This window comes from Penicillium maclennaniae (genome assembly GCF_028827695.1).
Source record: "Penicillium maclennaniae strain IBT 15551 chromosome Unknown utg000001l:1.0-3280838.0:1.0-3283122.0, whole genome shotgun sequence".
Taxonomy (NCBI): domain Eukaryota; kingdom Fungi; phylum Ascomycota; class Eurotiomycetes; order Eurotiales; family Aspergillaceae; genus Penicillium; species Penicillium maclennaniae.
This window is the reverse complement of record NW_026623213.1, coordinates 1,498,553-1,523,684: the sequence shown is the minus strand read 5'-3', so window position 1 is coordinate 1,523,684 and position 25,132 is coordinate 1,498,553. Positions and strand designations below refer to the sequence as shown.

Genomic DNA, 25,132 nt, shown 5'->3' with positions numbered 1-25,132 from the left:
TTCGGACGGCCCTTATGATCCGAACATTAGATGCTGGTGTTTTCCCTAATCCGGAATAGTGACTCCCTATCCCCAAAGAATATCATAGAATACTCTGTCGGTTGGATAGAGCGGACCATGGTAGTTCCATGCCGTCGGATGGCACGTGACTCGATGAGGCTGGTAGGTCGAGGCGGGAATTGGTTGACTATTGATGCCTCTTTCGGTGGAAGTGGGTCCATGAAACTTGGCCTTGAGGAGGTTTCGGTGCTACGCGCCCCGTTGCCAATATAGCAGAACACACTTCCCCAGGATGGGGGACTGTATGGAAGGTCACACTGATCAGGTATCTCTGCCAAAAATGGAAAATTGCATCACACATACATTGGACAATATGGGGTGCATCTTAAGTTTGAGATCCCGGCATTTCTTTGCTTCGGGAAAGGAGAAGACGGCTCCTGCCAATAGAATCTCTTCTCTTACCGCTCGCTGCTGCACGTCGTGTTCATCATGAGGCTGAGCCTTCCCGGTTAGCAAACGTTTCCCCTCTGTCTTACAGGAACTCTTTCCTTCTCTCAAGCCTCCTCCCCTTTCCATTGCTCATAGTGGTATATGTTAACCCCATGACACAGGCCTCTATTACACACCGCATGTCAAGACTTTCGGAAGGTCACGCGGGTAACTGATTTTCAGGCTTTCCCTCTCGGGTTAAAGCCATGTCAGATCCTGCGGGGTACACTGTGGGCTGGATTTGCGCCTTACCCGTGGAATACATTGCCGCACAGGAGTTTCTCGATGAAGAGCACGACAAACCGAGCTTCGTGTCGCCGAACGATGCCAACGACTATACGTTAGGCAAGATGGGCGAACACAACGTTGTCATCGCCGTCTTGCCCGATGGTGAATATGGAACAGCTTCCGCGGCTAGTGTAGCGACAAACATGCTCAACAGTTTTCACAATATCAGGATCGGCCTCATGGTCGGGATTGGCGGGGGTGTACCAAGCAAGAGCCATGATATTCGTTTAGGCGATGTCGTGGTCAGTGCGCCTCGCGATGGCGAGAGTGGTGTGTTTCAGTACGATTTTGGGAAGTCGATCCAGGACCAAAGTTTACAGCATACGCGGTTCTTGAACCAGCCACCAGCTATATTACGTGCTGCAATATCGGGGATTCGGACACAATACGAGAGGAAGGGACATCAACTCGAGGAGGCTATCAACGACATTCTTGGAAAGAACATGAGATTACGTCGGAAGTACAAACGGCCAGAACCAATCACGGATAGGTTATTTCATCCCGAAGTTATCCATAACCCAGCAGGCTGTTCTCTATGTGCGGTTGATCCGTCAAAGTTGGTACAACGAAGGGAGCGGCCCCACGACGAAGATAATCCTGCGATCCATTATGGTCTGATTGCTTCTGGAAATCAGTTGATGAAGGATGCTTTGATTCGAGATAGACTTGCCGAGGAAAAAGACATTCTCTGTTTCGAAATGGAAGCCGCTGGGCTGATGAATACTTTCCCATGTCTCGTCATCCGGGGTATCTGCGATTACTCGGACTCACATAAGAATAAAGAGTGGCAAGGGTATGCAGCTATGGTGGCAGCTGCATACGCGAAAGACCTTCTACAGAGGATTCCTGTTAACAGAATTGAGGCCGAGGAGAGGATTGGAATTGGTATGTCTGGTTAGTCCAGCGCAACCTGATATTATCACGTGAATGAATATTGACTTGGGCACTATGTAGAGGAGCTGAGAAACATCCAACAGCGCTTAGATCAAACACACAGTCAACAAGACCAGCATTTTCGTGAACAGAAAGCAAGAGTTTTGGCGGATCAGCAGCAACATTGTCATCAAGCTTTCAAGATCGCTAATTACGCAGAGCAAAAGAACATTAACCCAAGACGAGCCGGGGGAACCTGTCGATGGGCTCTTCAGAGCTCTGAGTACATCCGCTGGTGGGAGAGCAAATGCAATGATCTTCTCTGGGTGTCGGCCGACCCAGGCTGCGGCAAGTCTGTCCTAGCCAGATCGATAATCGATGAATACTTAGAGACATCTCATCGATCTCTGAGAATGTGTTACTTTTTTTTCAAAGACAATGATCAACAGAACAATCTTGCTACTGCACTCTGTTCTGTACTTCATCAGCTATTCAGCCAGCAGCCTCATCTATTACAATATGCCATTCCGTCCTGGAAAAAGAATGGAGAGACGCTCCGAAAAGAAGTCGATGAGCTTTGGCGGATTTTGGTAGAGGCAACATCAGCTGGTATATCGTGCAAGACTATTTGCATAATCGATGCGCTTGATGAATGCCGTGAAATTGATCAGAATCGATTAATTAAAAAGCTCCAGCTCTTTCACCACCAGTCATACTCGTCAACACGGGATACCTATCTTAAATTTCTTGTCACCAGTCGCCCCTATGACTATATCCAGAATCACTTCCGAGTGATCACAGACTCTTTCCCACAGCTGCACTTAAAGGGCGAGGAAGAAAATGATCAAATTCACGAGGAAATAGATCTCGTCATAAAGATACGAGTCCAGGAGCTAGCCGAAACCGCATCATTATCATCGGACATACAACAGCGGCTCGAACGGCAGCTTTTGAAAATGGAACACCGCACATATCTTTGGCTGCATCTGGCTATTAACGACATTCGAACTACGTTCGAGGATAGCCTTCAGCCGGCAAAGAATCTATTCCAATGATACCTCCTTTCGGTCAATAAGGCATACGAAAAGATTCTTAGTCGAGTCCCTCCCGGCCAAGTAATTACTGTGAGGAAAGTCCTACAGATTATCGTTGCCGCACGGCGTCCTTTGACAATAACAGAAATGGCTATGGCGCTAGGGATAGCCATATCACCACAATCTCGAACTACAGCAGAGGCTAGACTAGAACCATCGCAGCTAGACAAGAAGATCCGGCGTTTATGTGGCCTTTTTGTTTTTATACATCACGCCAAGATCTATCTTATTCATCAGACCGCAAGGGAATTTCTAATCGCCAAGACTAGTTCGAACAATATGGGCCTCATATATCCATGGGGCCTAAGTGATATTGAGAACCAGATGGCTCATATTTGCTTGCGATACCTATTGATGAAGGATTTGCCATACGAAAAAGACGAAGTAGGCTCTCATGCTCAAAGTTTCTTGGAATATTCAGCGGTACATTGGCCCGATCATGTTCGGGAGATGGGTTTTACTTCAGACCATAAAGTGACCCATCAACTGCATCGAATGTATGACATAAGTGGGAAACCGTTTTCGTTATGGTTTCCCATTTTCTGGAAGACAGTGAGACCAGCTGACTGGCGTAGTGACTGGCGTACGCCTGCTATGAGTGCATTGCATCTAGCAGCATTGAATGGCCATCTACAGGAGGTACAACTGTTACTCAGTGTTAAGAATAGCGACATCAATACAGCAGATGGTACAAAAACATATCCGATCGGGTGGGCCTCGCTGAATGGATATTATAGCGTTGTGCAGATGCTGATAGAGCACGGAGCTAATGTTAACGCTCGGGTTGGATATGACGGAACTGCCCTCCAGGCTGCTTGCTCTAGGGGACACGACCAAATCGTGCAGATGCTGATAGAGCACGGAGCTGATGTTAACGCTCAGGGTAGTGATTACGGAAATGCCCTCCAGGCTGCTTGCTCTGGAAAACACATCCAGATTGTGCAGAAACTGCTTGACAACGGGGCTAATATGAACGCTCCGTGTGGTGGCTACAAGAACCTCCTCCAGTATGCTTGCTCTGAAAGACACCATCCAATCGTCCAGATATTGCTAGAACGCGGAGCCGATGTTAACGCCAGGAGTGGAGACTACGGGAACAGCCCTCCAGGCTGCTTGTTCAAAAGGACACTACCAGATAGTGCAGATACTTCTGGAGCACGGAGCCAATATCAACGCTCAGGGTGTATTCTTTGGCGACATCTTCAGTAAAAGATATGTCAATGCCCTCCAGGCTGCTTGCGCTCAAGGACGCGACCAGATCGTGCAGATGTTGCTTAAATGGGAAGCCGATATCAACGCTTGGGGTGGAGACTACGGAACAGCCCTCCAGGCTGCTTGTTCGAAAGGACACTACCAGATAGTGCAGATACTACTGGAGCACGGAGCCGATGTCAACGCTCGGGGTGGATACTTTGGAACTGCCCTCCAGTGTGCTTGTTCTGAAGGACACAACCGCATCGTGAAGAGACTACTTAAGAGCGGGGCCGATGTTAACGCTCAGGGCGCAATTCCTTGCGATATCGTGGGTAAAAGTTTCAGAAGCGCACTCCAGGCCGCTTGTTCGAAAGGACACAATCAGATTGTGCAGATGTTACTGGAATGCGGAGCAAATGTCAATGCCCAGGGTGGATACTACGGAACCGCCCTCCAGGCCGCTTGTTCGAAAGGACACAACCAGATTGTGCAGGTATTGCTAGAATACGGAGCTGATATCAATGCCCAGGGTGGAGACTACGGAACCGCCCTCCAGGCTGCTTGTTCCAGAGGCTACGACCAGATTGTGGAGACACTACTATGGTACGGGGCTGATGTCAACGCCCAGGGTTTATTTTTCAGCGACCCCTTTGGTAAACAATACAGAAACGCTCTTCAAGCTGCCTACTCACAAGGACACGACCAGATCGTGCAGAAGCTACTAGAGAAAGGAGCTTATGCCACGTGTCAGGATGGAGACTAGAGAACTGCCTTCCAGACTGCTCGGTCTAGTTGACACAATAGGATCGTGCAAACTCTCCGCTGGCTGTATACTTTTGATAGATCGATATAGAATTTTCCCTTTTATCGAACGCTGCATATTTCAAGACGCCTTTAGAGTGCATCTTGCGGGTAGTTTAATTGTCGTACAGTTCCTCGGTGCTCTCATCCTTATGCTGTCTCACAAACGCAGGTTTTTTCTTTGCTGTCGCTATGAATCGCTCGACACTGAGAATGTATATGAAACCTTTTGAGATGTTTTGTCCATGAGTAAGTAGCCTCTTAAGAAAATGCAATACAAAGTCACTTGACGTTATTGGTCAAAAAGCGTTTCCCCTTTACCCTACCCATATTGGGGACCGTCACAAAAGCGCTCAGTTGAGGCAGCCGTATCGTAAGATACCGGTATTGTACTAGGTCAATATTGTCAAACTCATGAATGCAATTCATCTATGAATGACCGTGAAGTAAAAATAATAACTAGGGTCTTGGCCGTCGGGTACTTAGAGCAATGTTCAATATTTAGGGTGGAAGCAGGCTTCGCTAATGACTGTATGTGAATTTAAAACTGTATTCTGCTGTCAAATACCACTCGTAGGCTTCAACAATGGAATTTATACTGATTTCCCAAATAAAATTTAGCCGTTAGTGCCCTGGCAGTGGGGCCTAAGAAAAGAAAACCATTCATAAGGAAGGAAGCTGTTTTCGCTAACGACTGTATCTGTTTCATGTTGGGTGGACAAAGTATTACTAAAGTATAACCCATGTCACCATCTTGTTGCGCGAAGGCGTGCTCCCCGCACGAGCGAGCCCTCTGAACGCCAAAGGTTGCCGTGAAACCCAACGCACGCAAAAAGACCCCTGTCCCTGCTCACCATGCTGTTCAACATGGCGTTCACCCCAGCGTCAAGCTTCTATAAGTTTCTTGGGTGTCGTCTTGGCTGCTGATCTTGAATCTGTGCAACCATCTTGAGGCATCGGTACGAACCTCGTTCGACTCGCCATGACGCTTTTTAACATCCCCGAGTTGAAAACTCGTACTGGAACTTTACGCGCCTATCACTTGGCTGCCATCGTCTTGTGAGTCTTCTGGCCTTGTAAGGGTTGACAGGATCTAACCCTTGCCCCAGTATCTCGTCCTTCCTCTCAGCCTATGACTCTGGAATCGCAGGTGGTATCCTCACCTACAAGTCCTTTGAGAATGATTTTCGATACTCGGCGGCCCAAAAGTCAAGATCAAGAGTCTCGTCTTTGACCGTTGGTTTGGAACAACTGGGCTCGTTCATCGCGGCTGGTTGCGTCTACCCTCTCACCAACAAGTATGGTCGGAAGATCTGCATTATTGCCTCAACTGCTCTGTTCGTGGTCGGAGTAATCATTCAAGTCATCAACACTCGCTCGCTTGCGGCTTGGTACATTGGTCGTATTGTCGCAGGCTTGGGAATGGGCGGTCACAGTGTCGTGATTCCCATGTACTCGGCCGAAATGACTCCCAAGGAGATTCGAGGCCGATGCGGTTCGTTTACCAGTGGCTCTATGCTTGGGGTGTCTTTGTCGCATACTGGGTCAACTATGTGGGTTTCCACCATTTTTGTAAACGGACAACCACTGACATTGAAGTAGGGCGTATCCGAAACCGCTTCTCTGGCTGGCTCCTCGCGCGAGTGGCAGATCCCAGTGGGTCTGCAATTGATCTCCGGAGGCATCCTCTTTATCGGCACTCTTACCCTCCCTGAGTCCATTCGCTGGCTGCTGACCCAGAACCGCACTGACGATGCCTGGAAATCCATTGTTTGGATCAGAGGTGGTGATGGCGACAAGACCAGCGCTGAGTTCGCCGAGACACAATTAGGGCTGCAAGCCGAGCGCGCAGAGCGTGAAGGATTGAGAAACCTTCTCAATCAGCGAACTCTGGGAGCCCGCAAATCGTCTGCGCTTCTTCGTTGGACCTCTCATGTTTATCTTTCAAAATGCGACGGGAAGCAGCGCGCTGGCTGTATTTGCTCCGCAGTACTTCAAGCTCATCGCTGGCAGCGGTACGAACCGCAACATGCTGCTAACCGGTCTCTTCGGTGCCGTCAAAGTCATTGCATGTACAATTTTATCTGGGTCCTCGCAGAAAGACTAAGTCGTCGCATGACGTTGGTCGGTGGCGCATTACTGATGGCCATGTGCATGTTGATCACAGCACACATCGTTGACTATATCCCAACACAGTCGTCCACCAACGTTACAGCTGCTGGCCGTGCGACAGCCGCGATGATCTACCTGGATATCATTGTCAGTTTGCAACAATCATCGTTCAGACATGGTCATTGCTTAACTCGCGTCTAGATCTACAACTGCTCCTGGGGCCCCATGCCTTGAGCCTATGTGCCAGAGATCTTCCTAACACGGATCCGTGCTCTCGGGTTGGCGGTCAGCATGTTGGCTCACTGGGCATCGTCCTTCTGCTTCTCATTCGCAAGTCCTTATATGATCTCCAAAGTGGGTGCTAACACGTTCCTCATCTTCATGGGCTTCAATTTCGTGGCCGCTGTTTTCTGCTGGTTCTTTGTTAAGGAGACTCGTGGCAAGAATCTGGAGGTCGCTGCTGGTACCGAGTGGGAAGCTGCTGAGCGAACCTCTCGTGAAGATGGCGAAAAGGGCGTTGTTGTGGGGGTGGACGGCAAGTAGTTGCAGCTCGTCAGCGTGCACGAGAACTTCCACGCTAACATCCACTACCGCTCTTCGTGATTTGGTGGACGCTTAGGTATGCTGGAAGATGGGAAGTGTCGTGCCACTTGATTATTGATATCCACCTAGTTTACTCGGTCCCGGGTAATTGCTAATTAAAGGCGAATGACCGCCGGTTAAAACCGTTCAATGCCTCGTGATTGTATTCAAATACGGCTAAAACCGATCGGAAGTGGTAAAATTGTACAATTGAAATTGTCCTGCATGTCGTAATAACAAAGATATCTTTTCGCGAAACAAAAACCCAAAACACCCATTTATGCCTTTTCGGACTTTTTCCGCTTGTGATCCTTGTGGGACTTCTTCGACTTCTTATGGCTAGACTCGTCGGCGTCGTTTTCTTGTGAGTGCTTCTTCGACTTCTTTTGAGGAACAGCTACCGCTTGCGTGGCGTCATCAGTGTGGTGGTGCTTCCTCTTGCGCTCCTTGCGCTCTTCAGCAGGGGCCTTGGAGGGCGCGGAATCTGACTCGGAGTCAGAGCCAAGAACCTCGGGGGGCCGGGCAGACTTCCAATGGGGCGGAAACGCATCTTCAAGCCCTTGGGTTGGGGCCTTGCGGGCTTGACAGTGTCGCGAAGTGCCTCCACGGCGGCTTTGTCGGCTTCCGGTACGTGAACCATCTCTTGAACAATATAACTGGGAACGCTATCGGCCTTTTTGCTGTATGTCTGAGTCTTCGGGTCGAAAACGAGCAGGGTCTTGCCCTCGGACTGGTCGTCATTGAAAGATTCTGCCGGAATGCCGTAGCTCTTGCCCTCGTAAGTGAGGATGGGCTCGCCCTTCATGATTTTGGACATTGAGATCTCCTTGACCTTAGACAACGGGAGGTATGAGGGAGCGGTGATGTGAATGATTTGCTTGCCGCGCAAGTCGGAGAGAACAGAAGAGGCGTTCGAAGAGGGCGGGACGACTGCTTCGCGGATTGGAAACCCTTCGGGGGCTTGTAAGGTTGTGGACCGGGAACATTGATTCTACATATCATCATTAGCTTCCTCCTTTATATTGCAAGATATACGTTGTTGGCAGAAATCCTCACTTCTTGGAAGGAGCTTGTTCTTTCGGCGCATCCTCTGTGGTATCCATTTCGTTGTCAGAGTCACTTTCCGACTCGGAGCCTGAAGAGCTGTCCGATCCAGCAGAGGAGGAGGAGTCGCTGGAGCTGTCATCCTTTACAGCCTTAGATACTGCCTTCACACTCTCCTTCTGGTGGTTACCAGGCTCGGGCGATGTCGACGACCGGCTGGAACTGCTGTCGCTATCCGACGAGGATGAGGCTGCCATGGCGGCTATGCTGTGTGTTTTCGAGCAATGAAGCTGGTGATTTTCGGTACAGTACCAATGTACCCTTGGATCCGACAAATTCGCAAATCGAAAAGCGCCGAGAATCAATTGAAGGGAATGCTTCAAGACCGGCCGATCTTTTTTCTGCTCCGCGGGAGCACGGACCACCCGCCAACTTTTTTTTGCTTATCGGCTTCACCAGCCCATTATCAACCTCCGATTCTGAGATCTCTTTAATGGTCACGACACAATGAAACGAAAGGCCGAGAAACAACAGGCTGCTGGTACCACCCCCATTCTTCAGCATATGAATCTTGTATGTCTTGCTAATGCCCGTCACAGCTCCTGTCAGTGCCTTTGCTGCGCGCAAAGCTCGGCAGCAACAAGCCCAAATTGTGACAGCAACGAAGCCTGAGCCAGAGACACTACCAGCTGCTGAGCCTCCTTCCAAGAGACCGCGACGGTCACTCAAGGTCGATCAACCCGTCGAAACAAAGGCACCTGAGACTCGAGGCCCACGCACACGTTCGTCCAGGAAGCCAAATGCACCACTGCCTGCAGAAAATGTGAATGGGCGCCAAACGAAAGCTGTGAAGAAGCAACAGGAAGAACCTAATGTCAATGAAGCTGCGGAGGAATCCGACGAAGAAGACTCAAAGGGCAATGCGACTGAGGATGTGTGTGAGATGTCCGAGGATGAAGTCGCGTCCGTTGCCGGCGACGCAGATGGATATGAATCTCCAGTGGAGACACCTGCGGAACTTCAAAATTTCCCGTTGTCGAGGTCTCGAATCAACAAGAAAGACATTGTTTATGCGGATGCCAGCACTCTTTGTGTCCGCATCAAGGAAAAGATGGTATGGCTGAACAGGCTTGCATCGTGCTGGATTATGCTGATTTTGGACAGAACTTGGTCCTAATAGGCCAATACGATCTTTGGGTGAAGCGAGGGATTGTCAGTGTCATGGGAGCCAAAATGCACCCTTCGTCGCGAGTATATAGAGTGTACGCTCCCTCGACCCACTCTTTGCCCGTCATCAAGTGTGTCTCTAGCGTTGATGGGGAAGCTGAGGTGGAAATCAAGTCCTGCAGCAGCGGTCTCGCTCGCCTCCGGGACCTTTCTCCACTATACCAAAGAATTTGGAACGGACAGAATACCGCTGCAGACAAACTCACATTGAAAGGCGCTTCTCAAGGTTCCCGGCGCACCTTCTCAGTGGTCAGTACATCATTCTTTCATATTCGAGTCACAGAGATTTGTACTGATTCTGTTGCAGCTTTACACGTCAGCAGATGATACACTGAAAAGACATTTGCGCCCTCTCCATCTCGACAGGAAATGGAGCGCCTCGATGAAAGCACTTTCTATGCGGCAAGGGAAGCTCCGAGTCTTGGTCTGCGGTCCCAAGGCATCTGGGAAGTCCACCTTCAGTCGCTACCTATTGAACCATGTGCTCAGCCCGGCACCAGACACCGAGAACGGATATGTCAACACAGACGGCGTTGCCTTCCTGGACCTCGACCCGGGGCAGCCTGAATTTGCTCCCATGGGCCAGGTCTATCTTGCTCATCTGCGGACCCCCTTCTTTGGACCTCCATTTGCTCACCCATCCCTCGACAACCCGCGCGATGGCCAAGTAGTACGAGCCCATCATATTGGATCAACATCACCAAAGGATGACCCTGACCACTACGCACTAGCTGTGATGGATTTACTGAGCCAGTACCGATCGCTTCTGTCACAATACCCTCAGTGCCCGTTGATCGTCAACTATCCTGGATGGATCTTTGGACAGGGTCTGGAGGTGGCCACCTGGTTGATCCAGTGCTTGGGCTTGTCAGATGTTGTTTACATGAGCGAGAAGGGTCCTACAGAGGTCGTGGACCCCTTGAGCTTTGCTGCCAATAAAGCTCAAGTTCCCTTGACGATTCTACCCTCTCAGCCTACAGATTTTGTGAGCCGCTCCAGCGCTCAATTGCGCTCCATGCAAATACAGTCCTACTTCCACAACTCTCACCCCCATGACCTCAGCAACCCTCTCTGGCAAGAAGAACCACTCTCCCGCACGAGGCCTCTTGCAGTGGACTACGCTGGCTCTAAGCAAGGCATTTTGGGCATTATGGTCTTGGGATCCCAGATCAGCCCGGATATGCTGCGCGAAGTACTCGAGGGATCTATTGTCGGCGTGACAGCCGTGGAATCTCCCAGCGCGATTATTGGAGAAGTTTTTGCTCAAGATCCCTTAGAAGAAGATGATGATGACGATGACGATGACGATGAGAACGATGTTGACGCAGAGGATGTGAGCATGCATGACAATGAGCAAATTAGAAGCGGTACTGCCACTTCTCTCGAGGCCCAAGGTGTCGTTCGGACAAAAGAGGGTCTTCCTTACCTCTTTGTTGGTTCTGGGAGCTGCACACCCTTGGACCCAAAGGCATCTGACTGTCTTGGTTTGGCCTTGGTTCGCTCAGTCAATGTTACTTCGCAGAAAATCGAGCTGTACACCCCGATCCCTTCTGTACGTCTGCGGGATGCTATCGAGCGAGGCCATCAGCTCGTGCTTGTTCGTGGCCAATTAGATAATCCCAACTGGTCTATCAGCGAAGAATATCATGCTGCGAGAGCCGCCGAACGACGCTATCAGGATTCAATTGCCGATGCCAAGCAAGGTGGTGACTTGCAGAAGATCGACAAGACCAGTGCCAATCAGACGCTTTCTATACTTCGTGAGAGAATCCGTCGTGCTAGCAATGTTCCTTGGATGACAGTTGTGGAGGATAATAGCCGGCGCCAGCGTGAGGCTGCCGCGCGACGTGAAAAGTCGCTGTGGAAGCTGAGGAAGAAGGCCTATCCGGGCAGTGAAAGCGAGACTGACTGGTAGGGCCACCCCATCCTTTCTCATAATATATTTGCATTGTACACATTCCTTGAACAATGAATAGTTTAGACGTACGAGATCGGCACGAGAGTGTCACATATGTGTAATCAGGCCTCATCTATGTTGTTCGTCCTTTGGCGGTTGAGCGAAGACCCTTAGACACCAATGCTGCGATTGCTTACAGCCTTATTCCAAGGCTGAGCCTTACGTAACGTAGCCTTTTTCTTAAAACATAAATATCCTTTACTTCAGGAGAAAAGGCCTGTTTTGATATCCCCCCTCTCATCCCATAGAAAACGAGCTCGGTGGCTAAGGTTAAACCCAGATCAAATGTTCCGCGTCCGCAATGAATTGCGCCGCGGTAACCGAGACTTCGTCAACCAGTCTGTGATTTCAGGCTGGTCGATCTTGAAGCCTTGGTAACTTCTCTTGCCATCCAGATCTACACAAAGTCCTCCTACCGCTCGTTGTCGCTTCGGAGATTCCTGATAATCCCAACTCGAGATGTGGAATTGGAAACCCTCGGTCTGGTGCATTCAACTACGTGGAGCGTCAGGGATGTTTCCAAGCACTGGGGCCACTTGGAGGGTTGTTCATCAAGGAAATTTCGTTTGGACAGGCACTAGAACACATTGAAGAATTGTGTAAGCTGAACAAGGATATCCTATATCTGGACCTTTTGGATCTGCCGTAATTGACGAAGCCCAAAGCGCCAAATGACCGCTATACCAACCAAACATAGCGAAGTCACAACTCCAAAAGCCCATGCACTGTCTTCGAAGTAATTGGTCACATTCATGCCATAGAACCCAGCTACGAGGGTCGCCGATGTTATCCCCAGCATGGCAATCTCAACCTTGGTTTCCAGCACCATAATCTGGTTGCGTCGCACATTCAGGATCGACTGAATATTCTCCTCTTTTCGCTTTATTTTGCCCAGCAGACTTTCTGCTTTTTGGACCACAGCATCACTTGTCTTATAGTACGCCTCCAAAAGATATTCAACATCTTGATGATCTTCTGGCGCGTGTGGTCTACCAGCCTGTTTATCGGTGAGATGCATGGCTGCCATATCCGCGTCGTCGTTAAGAACCTCTTGGATAGCATCGCGAACATGCCGAGCACGCTGTTCAATCCCCGAGAGAATCTGAACAAGATCGAGAAGAACCCGAAGGTCGGAATGTATGCGGCTTTCCTCATCGCCCGCCATCTGCAGATCCAATTGGCGTAGAGCTTCTGCTATCTGTTCCTTGGCCAACAAATATTCTGCTTCGATTGTCGAGGTGGTTGATGCCAGCGCGGCTTCTAACACACGTAGCTCGAAGGGTAAGCTAACTGCGACACCTGCTCCGTGATCTCCACGTAGTTTCTCTTCAATGTCATGGTTGAAAACACGCCATTGATTGGCCTGCTCATGATCAACTGCTCCTTCGACATGGAACATCAGCACCTGATCTGTTTGCACCAGGAGTCGCAAACTGAACATGTAAATTAGTATGGTTTGCTCGCGGACGAGAATGTGCGGGTATCCGGTCGATGGTAGATCAATGGAACGCAAATCTCGCGTACTTAGACGATATTGGTTTGCAATTGCAAGTTTGGTCAACATTTTGGTGGAGACACTGGCATTTTTGGCATCGTACAGTGTATGCTGAATTTCTGCGTTGCCGTTCATTGGAATTCGAGAGAGCCCAAGAGATAATTCGTACAGCTGTTGTGATTGACCAACATCTTTCCTGTCTGGTCTGTGGAATGCTCGGACAGGCTGTCCGGCTATGTTTTGAGTTGATGGCGACGTTGCGAATACATTCCGAGGGAAGTGGACTTGGACTATTGTCTTCCTTGATATGGATTTTTGTGCGCCAAATGCCTTTTCCGCCAAGGGTCTGGCCTGGCATGGGCCGAAACGAGAGCAAAACATTGCGATGTGGCACCAAGGCTGTCCCTATCCGGATACCCGGCGTTTGTGTTCTAGGAACAACGCCACGTTCCTGCACTTTATGCAGCCGGGAACACGTGATTATATCATGCCAAAAAACTTGATGTGACTTCATTTGTGAGCCTGTTTTCCTCAACGGGAGCAAGGCAATCCCTTATTTTTGAAAAAGGAATAAGAAAACATGAAAGCAAAAAGAATCTCTCCCTCGGGAATCGAACCCCGGTCTCCCGCGCTTATCGGTGTTAATGACAAGCGGAAATCATGACCACTAGACCAAGGAAGACGTGATGGTCGAGTTACTGCTCGACCACTTGGGTGGTTGATGAAGATTCACTGCTAGATAATGACATCTAATATAACAGTATCTGTGAGCAAAACTTCGGTGAGTGGGTCCCCCAATCCTCTACCAAGATGAAGCATAACCTTGAAACCAACGGATTACGAAATATTTCCTGGGTCAATACGTGTTATAAACGGGTGCAAATAGAAGTTATTCCTTTTTCCCTTTTTTCATTTTGTTGAAGACTTGGCCGGGGCACCATACGTCCCGTTGGTCTTCATAGGTGGTGTAAATATCTGGCCACGATATAAAGTTTTACAATAGCTTGGAAGGATCTCAAATGCTCAGCACAAATACCATGGCTTAAGACGGTATTCTTGTCTCTTGAAACCCTGGAAATATTTGACCTCTAATCATGTTTTTCTTCCATCTGTGATATTAATTGAACCAGCCCATTGCTCAGCTATTACAAGACCAGGTTTGTCGGGAGTGAGCCGGTTCGTTACCAATCTCTTCCATCTTGTCCTCCAGCACTCGAGTCATGTGCTCAACGACATCATTGTACTTGGGTCCATGGTAGCAGTTGAAGAGCTTCAAAGGATCCTCCTCGAGATCGAATAGCTCCCACTCCTTCGACTCACCCTCTGGGCGAGTGTCCTCGATCCCGAAGTCTTCATTGTACTAGTAAATCAGCGTATAGCGCTTATCCCACATAGCCTAATGAGCATAAGCCTCGTAGATGACATATCGGTGCATCCAGTATCAGTAGTACGCGACCTGCTGCTAGTCTACTGGGGTGTTCTGCATCAGTAGCCCACGGAAGCTCACGCCTTGCATGTATGTTGGTCTGCGCACCTCGGCGTAGTGTAGCCATGCCGAGGCAAAGTCCGCGTCGCAAAATATCTCATCGCAGGAGATTTCAGCTGCAATCTCATGGGGACAACGAGCCAGGAAGGGCATGTTGAAGCTGTTCTCGCAGACAAGGCGCTTATCACGAAGAAGGGCTTTTTTGGATTCCGCATTTGGATTCAATTTGTCCGTGATGGTTTCGGTCGCGTGTACGAGTTATCACTTGATGCCGTTGGGTGGGATGAATTGCGGGTCGTGGTACTCGCCTTGACTATGGACAATTCTCCAGTGGTCGACTCCGATCGATTTGTGATCTTTGCCTTCGCCCAGAGGCCACTTCTTAACCATTGCCGTTTGGTAGCCACCAACGCGGAGTTGCTTGACCACGTTAGGGATATGCTTGTTGAGTTTTGATCAACGGTTGTAACACCATTGACGTGGTTATGTGTTCCAGTTAGACCGCGGCGCGAGAGGGAGTACAGATGCTGTTGTTCACATAGCAGTGATTGGAATTCATTCCCTCGGTGGCAATTGGATCTAGATACGGGGTGCTGTTGACATAAGCTCTATAACATGAAGTTGATTCAAAGGCATGGTCATCGGCCATGTAAAAGAGGATGTTGGGGCGGAACTCAGCCATAATTACTGCAGAGCAAATAGCTATTTCGGGACCAAGGATCTACGAGGGAAGAGCAAAACGCGAGTGGAAGCCAGTGGCGGGAATATAGCCCAAATATTCAATCACAGATGCTCCGACTAGCAATGGTGAAATCGACTTAAGAGCTATCGGATCCCCTTTCCCGGGGAAACTTCCTGGGAAATTTCAATCCATCAAGGCCCATTTACGTTAGTTTGAAGCAGTCGGGTGCTGTGTTCTGTATGAAAGTATGGCAAATGCGAGAGACGACAGTCGGCGATTGTCGGCATTGACCAGTGCTGGTTGGCCGATGGTTCAATCGTAGCCCTGTATCAATCTGACTGCCCATCTTCCCTTCTTTTTCTCTCTCCTGCTGGAGATGGGAGAATATAAAATCACATAAAATCACTCTTATTATTGGATTGTACACTATCTCGAATTGAACTCAATCATAGAGCCACGGAGTGGAAAAAGACAAGCAAGCCAGACCTTCTTACTTGACTGAGCTCATGGTAATTGTGATGTTCACCGACATGTATTTCTCCATTGTAGTGGGAGAACCGGTGACATAATAGCCTATGTGTGGCCTCAGGCATGATTCAATGTCTGCAGTGCATAGTGCATCTTCAAGACACACTTGGAGATAGACAAGTCATCTACCCAATTCATTCAGGATTCACCCCATTTCTTCTATTCATGATGCAGCATTAAGATTATCCCGTACGGCCGCAACAGGGCATCAGTACGGCCTCATCCAGCGTCCTCTACACCAGGCAGGCAGTGTGTGTGTGTGTGTGTGTGTGTGTGTGTGTGTGTGTGTGTGTGTGTTGTCCAGTCTGCATCGCCAGACAGCCATCGAGCCGTTTCCATTTCACCATATATTATACAACCCGGCGCTCAGTATATGATGGAGGGTAAAATCCCTAAAGGTTTCTTTCTGTAGAAATAGAGGATTACTCTCATTATGCAATGACAATAAACCCTTCAAGTAGTGTCGATGCATGATTCACCTGTAACTTCGGACTTCGCCCTGTATTTCCACGCATCGACAACCCTGTTCTGGGCGAATTGTGTACCTCTTTTCCATAAGAAGGAGCACGCAATAGATAAATGACAAAGCCTGGTGATAAAACGATTCGGAATCAATTGACCAGTGAATGTCAACTGATAACGTTTAGTGTTGTGGAGGTGGATCTGCCGATGTTCCGCCGGCGCGGCTGGCACATCCACGCAATCAGACAGGTGTGATTTCGGGCCCCGATTTCGTGATCGACTTCCACTTGAAGGAGAAAGCTTACGACTTGGTGTCTCACGACCGAATCTCGATTGGCCTATGTGCACCAGGATGCCGCATCTTCATGCGCACCGGCAAATCAAGTACAGCTTCAAGATCCAATCAACGGAGGTCTAATGATGTCCGACTAATGAAAGCTCATCTATCAGCTTGCTCGCTCGAATACCTCGCACTTTTTCCAGGATAAGTTGGTTCAAGTCGCCATGGTCTGTGGTACTTGCGTAATCTGGGAGTGCTGGGAGTAGTGAGTGGGGGAAAATTGGACATAAGAGAGGCACCGTGTCCAAGTCTCGGATGCGATTTTTTGACTTTGTGCATTGCCAGCTCTGCAGCAATTACCATGGCCCCCGGAATATCAGATACTTCGCTTTCGGTGCGCTCTGCACCTGAGACAGTATCCTGCGCCATTGAGAACTAGTGGTGCTCTGGATCAGTTCTCGTTTGAAGAGACAACACCAGCCATTGGTCGTGAATATCTTACGACCAACCTTGTCGATGATCTCTTGAATGCCGAGAATGCGGATGAACTGGTGCGAGATCTTGCCATCACAAGTCAGTATCACCTACCCCTCACCCACTGGCGGTGACTCTAACCATATACTATCAAGTCTCCGAACGGGGTGTTGTCGTTTTCCGTGCCCAGGATAACCTCACCGACGAGTTGCAAAAGCAATTGGTACAACGTCTAGGAGAATTGACTGGCAAGCCAGCTGACTCGACTCTACACATCCACCCGGTGCTCAACAACACAAGTGAATTCGGCGTGAAGGATGCACAAGTCAGCACCATCAGCTCACTTGCCCGCAAGAAGATGTTCCGGCATGAGAATCAGCCCAATAAGCGTCGCTACGATTCGGCTCAGTGGCACTCTGATATTCAATTTGAACCCGCCCCGGCTGATTATACCTCACTGCGATTAACACAGCTGCCCAAAACTGGAGGTGATACTCTCTGGGCGTCAGGGTACGAGCTCTATGACCGGTTCTCACCGGCGTATCAGAAATTCTTTGAGGGCCTCACGGCAACTTATGCCGGCACAGGCTTCCTTAAGGCAGCTGAGATGGACCCTGTCAATGTCAAGGTTTATACTGAGCCAAGAGGGAGCCCTCTGAATGTCGGCGGGAAGCTGTCCACGGTTCATCCCATCGTCCGTACAAACCCCGTCACTGGCTGGAAGAGCATTTTTGCGGTTGGACCCTTCCCTACAAGTATCAATGAGCTCAGCCAGAGTGAGTCGGATGAGTTGCTGAAGAAGTTTTACACCACAATTCTGGAGAACCATGACCTTCAGGTCAGGCTAAAGTGGAAAAACCCCAATGACATTGGTAAGTGTTCCAATGCGGTCCCTGTTGTCTCATCTCTAATAACCGACACAGCGATCTGGGATAATCGCTGTGTGTTCCATACTGCTACATTTGATTACGAAGGCCTTGGGGAGCGATTCGGCCACCGCGCGGTTGGTATCGGCGAGGCACCGTATTTGGACCCAAACAGTATATCCAAAGCCGAGGCATTAGCCACTGAGGGTTAATGATTGGAAGCAGTCTTTTTTCTTTTTTCTTTTTTTTTTTTTAGGAATTCCGGTGTGGTTCTGTTGAGTGTTGGTAAGTCATTATCACGAGGTTGGGTGGCAAGAGTTTCAATTGGAAGTTGCCAGAAACAAGAACAACATGGGAATGCAAGTCGTGACTTCTGCGGAAGCTGTTCTAGAGAATATCAGCATTATCATAGCTTTGATTATCTAAGGCCCACGTGCATCTGTAGCTAGACCCTGCGTGGATAGTAAGTTTGTATTCAGGTACTACATATTTTAATCTAATCGCCTTTCTCGGACTCGATGCTGCAGGTCGCATGCATTCGAAGCATATGCTAAGTAAGAAGTGGGCCCAAGTGTGAAAGTAAAGTCATAGCCTAAAGACTAGATAAGACACGTTCATGGCGATCTCCGCCCTACGGTAACCGGCAGACGCCCTCAGGACTCCACTCGGCATGCGCGATCACTGCGAACAGTCTGTTAGCTCCAGACCTCCCGAATAGAAGTGAAAAAAATTTGCAGACTGGTTGGTTCAGCGAGGCAACGGACAAGGTCGGCTAAAGTGTTAGAAAGAATGTAGAGCTGCATGGCCACGTGCTCCACATACTTGATTCGGACATATTGTTGCCTCTTAGCCTCACGGCCAAGCAGAGAACTGCCATCTACAAGGCAGACTCAACATGACCACGTGCTCCATATATTTGGTTCGGAATCCCCATCTTCCCAGCCTTGGATGGACCAAGAATGGGCTGATATCAACAAGGGCCTGGAGCTATGATCAACCGGTTGGAACGACCACCCGAGCACGTTGCCACCTGATCTATTGAAAATTTACAAACCCTACGGCAGACGCCTGCAAGTGGTTCGCGATCTCAAAGGCAATAGCAGCCGCCACCTTCTCTTAGCGTTCACCGTTGGCTCTAGTATCCGTCTTGTGGATCGCCTGTGTCAGAGTGGAGAGGGTGGCTCCCCGAACCGAACCGGTCGTCGCTTGATGCCGGACCTATACCTATTCTAGGTATCAATGTGCGTGCACGAAATAAACTGTAGCCCATGTGGCCAACTCGAATCTAGCCAATCAGACCCCACTGGAATGTCATTTCCGATCATCTGTGAACGTACCATAGCGGGAAGGTGTCTCATGCAGCAATGCAGGAGATTGGGATATTCAAAGCTCAAGCAGAAACGAAAGTCAATCGTGCTCCACAGAGTGCGACAGAAGGCGTCCATATCCCTGGAACACGACAAAGTTAGAAAGTGTAATTGGAGAAAAAAAAACAGGTCTTTGGTGTCTCGGAGCCTTGGATGGTTTCTTCGTGGTCCCTTAGTTCACAGGAACAAAAGCAATGATAATATGTTGCGCTCGTACGATCGGGCATCGCCTAGCGACGCGTTACGAGATCGTAAGCAGGTGGGAAGATAATGGAGAGGGCGTGGGTGAATTGGGGATCGTCATTGGCGACATTCATTAAAGTTTAGCCCCACTAGTAAATTGACCACGGGGTGGCAGGAGACACTGTGATTGGCTATCCCGGGACTACATCGCATGGCCCCCCGCGTGGTTTCCTGAAATCACCTTTCCCATGTGTTGTCCCGAGTGCCCAGAATGTGGCTGTCGGCCAAGACGATGTCCAAGACTTGTGGCAAGGTGAATTGGGACAGAGGGATGTCGTAACAAGCAATCGCCAAGTTGACAAGCAATCGCCAAGGCGCTCTTGGTATGCTTGGTCTTCATGGCGTTTTCAAGGTCTTTGGTTTTTTGTAGATTGCGATCAAGATGTAACATCAGGACGGCCAGTAGCAATAGGGGGGGGGAGGAAAGAAATCCTCATAGAGCATCTGGAGTATCGAGATCAAATCTCAAACAAAGCTACTGCCGGGCAACAAACCCAGTCTGCACAAGGTCATTCGAGCGGTGACCCAATCACATTGTCGGGTGAGGGCGTCGCATTCTCCATTTTGTTGTTCTAGAAAGTCCATTGCATACGCGGGTGCCACTCAACCCAGACTAAATCCAGGCACAGTTCATCTAGCGCGGTCTCATGGCTCGGTTCGAGTCCCCATGCGGACCTCATTCGCGCACTCCGATGTCCCTCGCCCGGTCAGTGCGGCCGAGGTGGCCCCCGGTTGGCGCTGCGAACGAGGATAGCCCATATCCACCCCCATGTCAAACCGTGCTCGCATGCATGGCTACGATAGGGCCACTGCGGCTTGACTGGCTCTAGATATTTGGTTTGTGGTGGTTTTAGTGCTGATTAGGTCCGTCGCACGGGTGTCGCGCGTGCTTCCTTTGCCCAGGCCGCCCTACTCAGAGCTGGGGAATAAATATGCATGGCTCGTCCGCGTCTGATAGATTTTCGTTCTGTCCTGCAACTCCCTTCCCAAACCAGTCATCAGAGTCTCCTGTTGACTCCAGGGTCCTGTGGTTGAAGCTTTTTTTTATCAAATTCTTCTACCCGTGAACCGTCGCCATGGAAGTTCCTAAGCAGGCGCTCAACTCCATCGATGAGATGGAGATCCACGAGAAGATGGCCTTTGACGAGGTCATTCGTCCTGCCGACTCTTATACCGAGAACGGCACCTACTGGGCTGATCTCCCTGTTGGTCAGCGTATCAGCTTCGTCACCACCCAGGATGCCATTGAGGCTCGCAAGGAGTTCACTTGGCTGTGGGAGATGTTCAAGGCGGATCCCTTGGCCCCTATCGGTCACTACTTCCGCAACGCCGTCCTGCCCGGTGCTGGTCTTGGTCTCGAGGGGTAAGTCGCTTCGAGGCAGCAATGCTTCAATCCAAACATAGAATCGAACTAACCCTTGGCCTTGTCTAGTTACGTCCTGTTCTCCATCTCCAACGTCAGCTCCCTGTTCAAGGAGTCCTTCCCTGAGTGCTGGGACAAGAAGAAGGTCTGCTCTGCCAACTGGATTGCTGCCGTCAACTACATGGAGGTTGCCGGTATCATCGTCGGTCAGCTTCTCGTCGGTGTTCTTGGTGACTGGTAAGCCTGTTCTGTTTCTTATGCCGCATGATCGAATACTAATCAAGACCCTCTAGGATCGGTCGTCGCTGGGGTCTGATTCAGGATGCTGCTATCATGTTCGTTGGTCTTATCATGCTTACTGCCTCCTGGGGTGTTACCCAAAACGGCTGGGTCATCTGTTACGCTTGGTCTCTCTTCTTCTACTCCATTGGTGTCGGTGGTGAATACCCCATGACTGCCACCATTGGTATGGAGAAGGGCTACGCCTCCGGCAAGCTCAGCACTGCCAACGACCGTATGCACCGTGGCCGTACCGTCGTCGGTGCTTTCCTGATGCAGGGTTGGGGTCAGTTCGCCAACCAGGTTATCCTGATCCTTCTGCTTCTGATCTTTCACCACGGCTCTGGCAACCCTCCCTATTCTACTGTTGCCACACAGTGGACTTACCGTATCTCCTTCGCCATTCCTGCTGTCGGTACCCTTTGGCTCGTCTACTACCGTGCTTACCACATGAAGGCTGCCTCCAAGCAGCTCGAGGCCCAGAAGAAGAAGGCCTCCGTCACCGGATACGATAAGGAGTCTCTTGCTCTGGTTTTCAAGCACTTCACTCCTCGCCTTCTCGCCACCGCCGGTGGTTGGTTCGCCAACGACGTCTTCTTCTACGGTAACAAGCTCTTCCAGAGCAAATTCATTGGCGTCATTAGCCCTCACGCCAAGGGTGTCACTACCAACTGGCTCTGGAACTTGGCCAACATCGGCTGTGAGCTTGCCGGTTACTACTTTGCCGCCTGGTTCGTCGACAACAAGCTGTACGGCCGTAAGTGGATGCAAATCGTCGGCTTCATCATGTGTTTCATCCTCTTCGTCATCCCCGCCTTCAAGCTCAAGTACTACGAGGAGGCTACCCACATTCACTCTTTCCAGGCCATGTACTTCCTGTCCTCCTTCTTTAACCAGTTCGGTCCCAACTGTATTACCTTCCTTGTTGCCGCCGAGTGTTTCCCTACCCCTATCCGTGGTACTGCTCACGGTATCGCCGCCGCCGCCGGTAAGGTCGGCGCTCTCATCATCGCCATCATCGGCTCCTACACTACCCTCCAGCAGCAGTTCTACATTGTGCCCTGGTTCGGTCTCGCTGGTGCCCTCCTGACCTGGCTCTGTCTTCCCGATACCACCGGTCTCGACCTCCGCGAGCAGGAGCGCCGCTGGAAGTTCATCCGTGAGGGTCGCGAGTCCGAGTACCACGGCCCTGCTGTCCACCACAAGCACTTGTCTGTCTGGGAGCGCTGGATGGGCAAGGGCAAGTACTACGATGCTGCCCTTGACTACCAAGACAAGGTCCGCGAGTACCGTGCCGAGTGGGAGGCCGCCATGGCTGCCCGCAGTGACGAGAAGGCTATCTACGATGCCGATGATGTTGATGAGCACATTCTCTCTGGCTCCATGCACACCTACTTCGAGCGTACCACCCCTGACTTCCGTGGTATCGAGAAGGAGACTCACACTGAGGAGCCCATGACTCTCCCCGCCTCTGCTGCGGATCAGGAGAAGCCCCTGAACCACTAAGTGGATCTTGGTGAATGTGCTTGATGCTGGATGACGCACATGTTTCGGAGTGATTTTGGAGAAGTCGCTATAGAATGTTGTATAATTTAATACCCTCGCTGGTGCGTCAGGACGAGAGACTGTCATCATGTCATACGCTGTGAAAAAAAGTCCTGTTGATACGCTCGGTTTTTTTCTTTTCACCTCTTTTGTTATTTAACACTTTTTTCAGTCATTTTGATCATCAATCTGGCATTACATACACTTGGGATAGATTATCCTATCGAATATATACCCCTATTCCAATCATTGTCTCAAAGGCCTTTTAGACTCTTCGAAATCTTGAGTTCATCAAGTAATAGTTCTGTTACTGTACCGGAGTTCCCTATTCTCTCGAAACTAAACATAGCTCGAATTCTGCATGCAGATTAACTAGCTCCGGGTAATGCGATGCCAGCACCTGTGTTTCAGTGCTGTCTAACGTGAGATCTCCCCGCCTCAATCGTACCCATCAGCCACAAAAGTAGCCTGAAGCACTAAAGTATGCACAGCAAGATGACTTTGCCGATGGCGCCCGCTATCAAGTGGGGGTGAGGGGCAATTTGGCTCCCTTAAGATCGAGTCTGGATCGTCACGCGACAGCGGCGAAAGATGCTGCATGTCCAGGATAACTTTCTCCGCCACGGCTGAGCCTGAAAACCATTCGATGCAATACATGCAAGGCCACGTTGGCACTTTCAATTGCGCTCCATGTCCATCTGCACATCTATCACTGAAGATGATGGGAGGAAAAGCGTCAGCTTCGTTGCATGATAGGCGCAGACGGCGATGTAAATTGGTGAGATTGGGGCACGGTGAGATCCAGGAGTCCCTTCAAGATCAAATTAATGTTCTTGACATGATCTTGCCACGCTTTCACAGCGAGAACTTTGAGACTGGGCTCAATGGTGTCCATGATGACACTCGGCGCAGCCTGGGGGATATAGAGGAAGGAAAATTCAGTACAAGTCGCAGTGCAATTAGTGCCAGATCATCGAGACTTAAGGGTAGCATATGAACCATCTAGAGTCTTTGTTTTCGGCTACACTAGCTGGAGATGCGACCTTGTAGTGGAAGAATATTCAATGTCCGCCTGTGCTCGCCAGAAATTGTCCTGGAATTCCTGGACGAGACCGCTTAGTTGAGCCAGTGGCTGTTCTGATAATGCCAGCTGGCGTGTCAGGCGCATTACATCTTTGGCGATCTTGGAGAGCTGGATGCATGCCGCTAATCAGCTGCATAATTTAGTCGAATTCCTTTCCGTCAGATGCTGCCGGTCTGTTATTCGGACAGTGAAATTGCCATCCCGGTAAGCATCTACTGAGCTGGGGAGACGTTGAGAAATGATTGAATGAGAATTTAGCTCGTATCTAGGTAATCCAACAGAACATGACCCGACCATTCAGCTAAGAGCCCAAAGGACACGCCTGCGTGATTTCTTGGGCACCGCAGCTGAGCTCCGGTCGCTCGTATTTCAATCTCATTGGGGTAGCTGCTCGAGCAGCGTGTCCAGCAAGCATATACGCACGAGAGAACCGGCCGATATGAACGTGATAGTGGATCACTAATAGGAGATATTGAAGCTGGATGATCGATGGCCCCATGGAGATCAGGTCCTCTTAGTGAGAGATTAGTGTCAATCTAGAAGGGCTAGCCCTTCATGTAGACCAGGCATAGGTTCATTACAGAGGCGCGGAGGGGCTTATGGTAAATGTTAAACTTAGGGGAGCCCACAGTCCGGCAAAAACTGCGGCAACTTCGAGTTTGCGGGGTCTACATGTCTGATGCCACTTTGGGCCAAACCACCCCATAGTTAGCCAGGTAACCCACATTTTCGAATTAATACGATCAGCCAAGTAAGCTCATGAATCTCTACATTGTTACAACGAGATTGCATCTCGTTTTCGCCGTTAAGATGGTACTACAAGCAATAAGAGTTGATGACTGTTTTGATTTTGCCAACAACCCCACAACGAATATGCATGTGTCCACTGTTAGCGCATGACGAAGTTGGGGTGAAGATCACTCGCCACTCGAAAGGAAACAGCCTATGTTGTGTTGATTTTGTGATAATCATATGACAGTACATCACCTTGCATAGGAGTGAATTGGCTGTACGAGGCACATCGGAAGAGGCAGATTTATGATGTGTCGGATCGACTGATCATACTATCTCGAGTTTAGGGCCTTTTCGGGGAGGGCCACAGATGGGATGTGCAATGCAAATAACAAAACACAACAAGAATGGATGCCACCTCCGCACAAACCCCAAACTTTAGGATCATCATACATCACCATTACTCACCAAAGCGAGGATTGGGCGCCGTTGATAGGCGTGCGGCCAGGTGACTTGCCGCAACAACTGTTGATCCGGACCCACCCCGGCCCGGATCTTCGGTGGTCTTCTAAAGCAAAAAGTCCC

At 49.8% G+C, this 25,132-nt stretch overlaps 10 protein-coding genes across 10 annotated transcripts; 6 read left to right on the top strand and 4 right to left on the bottom strand.

Moving 5' to 3' along the window:
• Positions 1–695: 695 nt before the first annotated feature.
• On the top strand, positions 696–1,676 carry N7477_000593 (5'-methylthioadenosine/S-adenosylhomocysteine nucleosidase family protein; the record flags this gene model as incomplete). Its single annotated transcript, XM_056962256.1, has 1 exon — positions 696–1,676. One exon carries the CDS (start codon positions 696–698, stop codon positions 1,674–1,676), a length of 981 nt encoding a protein of 326 aa, XP_056827259.1.
• A 2,134-nt stretch (positions 1,677–3,810) lies between these two features.
• Positions 3,811–4,701, top strand: N7477_000592 (ankyrin repeat domain-containing protein; the record flags this gene model as incomplete). The annotated part of the gene is made up of 1 exon (XM_056962255.1): positions 3,811–4,701. One exon carries the CDS (start codon positions 3,811–3,813, stop codon positions 4,699–4,701), a length of 891 nt encoding a protein of 296 aa, XP_056827258.1.
• A 1,020-nt stretch (positions 4,702–5,721) lies between these two features.
• N7477_000591 (uncharacterized protein) lies at positions 5,722–7,394 on the top strand (the record flags this gene model as incomplete). The annotated part of the gene is made up of 4 exons (XM_056962254.1): positions 5,722–5,798; positions 5,849–6,311; positions 6,342–7,002; positions 7,099–7,394. The coding sequence occupies 4 exons, from the start codon at positions 5,722–5,724 to the stop codon at positions 7,392–7,394; spliced, it is 1,497 nt and encodes a 498-aa protein (XP_056827257.1).
• A 317-nt stretch (positions 7,395–7,711) lies between these two features.
• Positions 7,712–8,734, bottom strand: N7477_000590 (DNA-directed RNA polymerase I subunit RPA34; the record flags this gene model as incomplete). Its single annotated transcript, XM_056962253.1, has 4 exons — positions 7,712–7,917; positions 7,962–8,363; positions 8,411–8,424; positions 8,490–8,734. The coding sequence occupies 4 exons, from the start codon at positions 8,732–8,734 to the stop codon at positions 7,712–7,714; spliced, it is 867 nt and encodes a 288-aa protein (XP_056827256.1).
• A 250-nt stretch (positions 8,735–8,984) lies between these two features.
• grc3 (uncharacterized protein) lies at positions 8,985–11,619 on the top strand (the record flags this gene model as incomplete). Its single annotated transcript, XM_056962252.1, has 4 exons — positions 8,985–9,018; positions 9,077–9,591; positions 9,642–9,953; positions 10,012–11,619. 4 exons carry the CDS (start codon positions 8,985–8,987, stop codon positions 11,617–11,619), a joined length of 2,469 nt encoding a protein of 822 aa, XP_056827255.1.
• A 661-nt stretch (positions 11,620–12,280) lies between these two features.
• Positions 12,281–13,537, bottom strand: N7477_000588 (CorA family magnesium transporter; the record flags this gene model as incomplete). The annotated part of the gene is made up of 1 exon (XM_056962251.1): positions 12,281–13,537. One exon carries the CDS (start codon positions 13,535–13,537, stop codon positions 12,281–12,283), a length of 1,257 nt encoding a protein of 418 aa, XP_056827254.1.
• A 757-nt stretch (positions 13,538–14,294) lies between these two features.
• Positions 14,295–14,795, bottom strand: N7477_000587 (uncharacterized protein; the record flags this gene model as incomplete). Its single annotated transcript, XM_056962250.1, has 2 exons — positions 14,295–14,516; positions 14,628–14,795. 2 exons carry the CDS (start codon positions 14,793–14,795, stop codon positions 14,295–14,297), a joined length of 390 nt encoding a protein of 129 aa, XP_056827253.1.
• Positions 14,796–14,903: 108 nt separating this feature from the next.
• Positions 14,904–15,324, bottom strand: N7477_000586 (uncharacterized protein; the record flags this gene model as incomplete). The annotated part of the gene is made up of 2 exons (XM_056962249.1): positions 14,904–15,083; positions 15,145–15,324. The coding sequence occupies 2 exons, from the start codon at positions 15,322–15,324 to the stop codon at positions 14,904–14,906; spliced, it is 360 nt and encodes a 119-aa protein (XP_056827252.1).
• Positions 15,325–16,955: 1,631 nt separating this feature from the next.
• Positions 16,956–18,146, top strand: N7477_000585 (TauD/TfdA dioxygenase family protein; the record flags this gene model as incomplete). The annotated part of the gene is made up of 4 exons (XM_056962248.1): positions 16,956–16,988; positions 17,050–17,167; positions 17,224–17,940; positions 17,992–18,146. 4 exons carry the CDS (start codon positions 16,956–16,958, stop codon positions 18,144–18,146), a joined length of 1,023 nt encoding a protein of 340 aa, XP_056827251.1.
• A 2,474-nt stretch (positions 18,147–20,620) lies between these two features.
• N7477_000584 (uncharacterized protein) lies at positions 20,621–22,692 on the top strand (the record flags this gene model as incomplete). Its single annotated transcript, XM_056962247.1, has 3 exons — positions 20,621–20,907; positions 20,977–21,144; positions 21,201–22,692. 3 exons carry the CDS (start codon positions 20,621–20,623, stop codon positions 22,690–22,692), a joined length of 1,947 nt encoding a protein of 648 aa, XP_056827250.1.
• Positions 22,693–25,132: the final 2,440 nt, after the last annotated feature.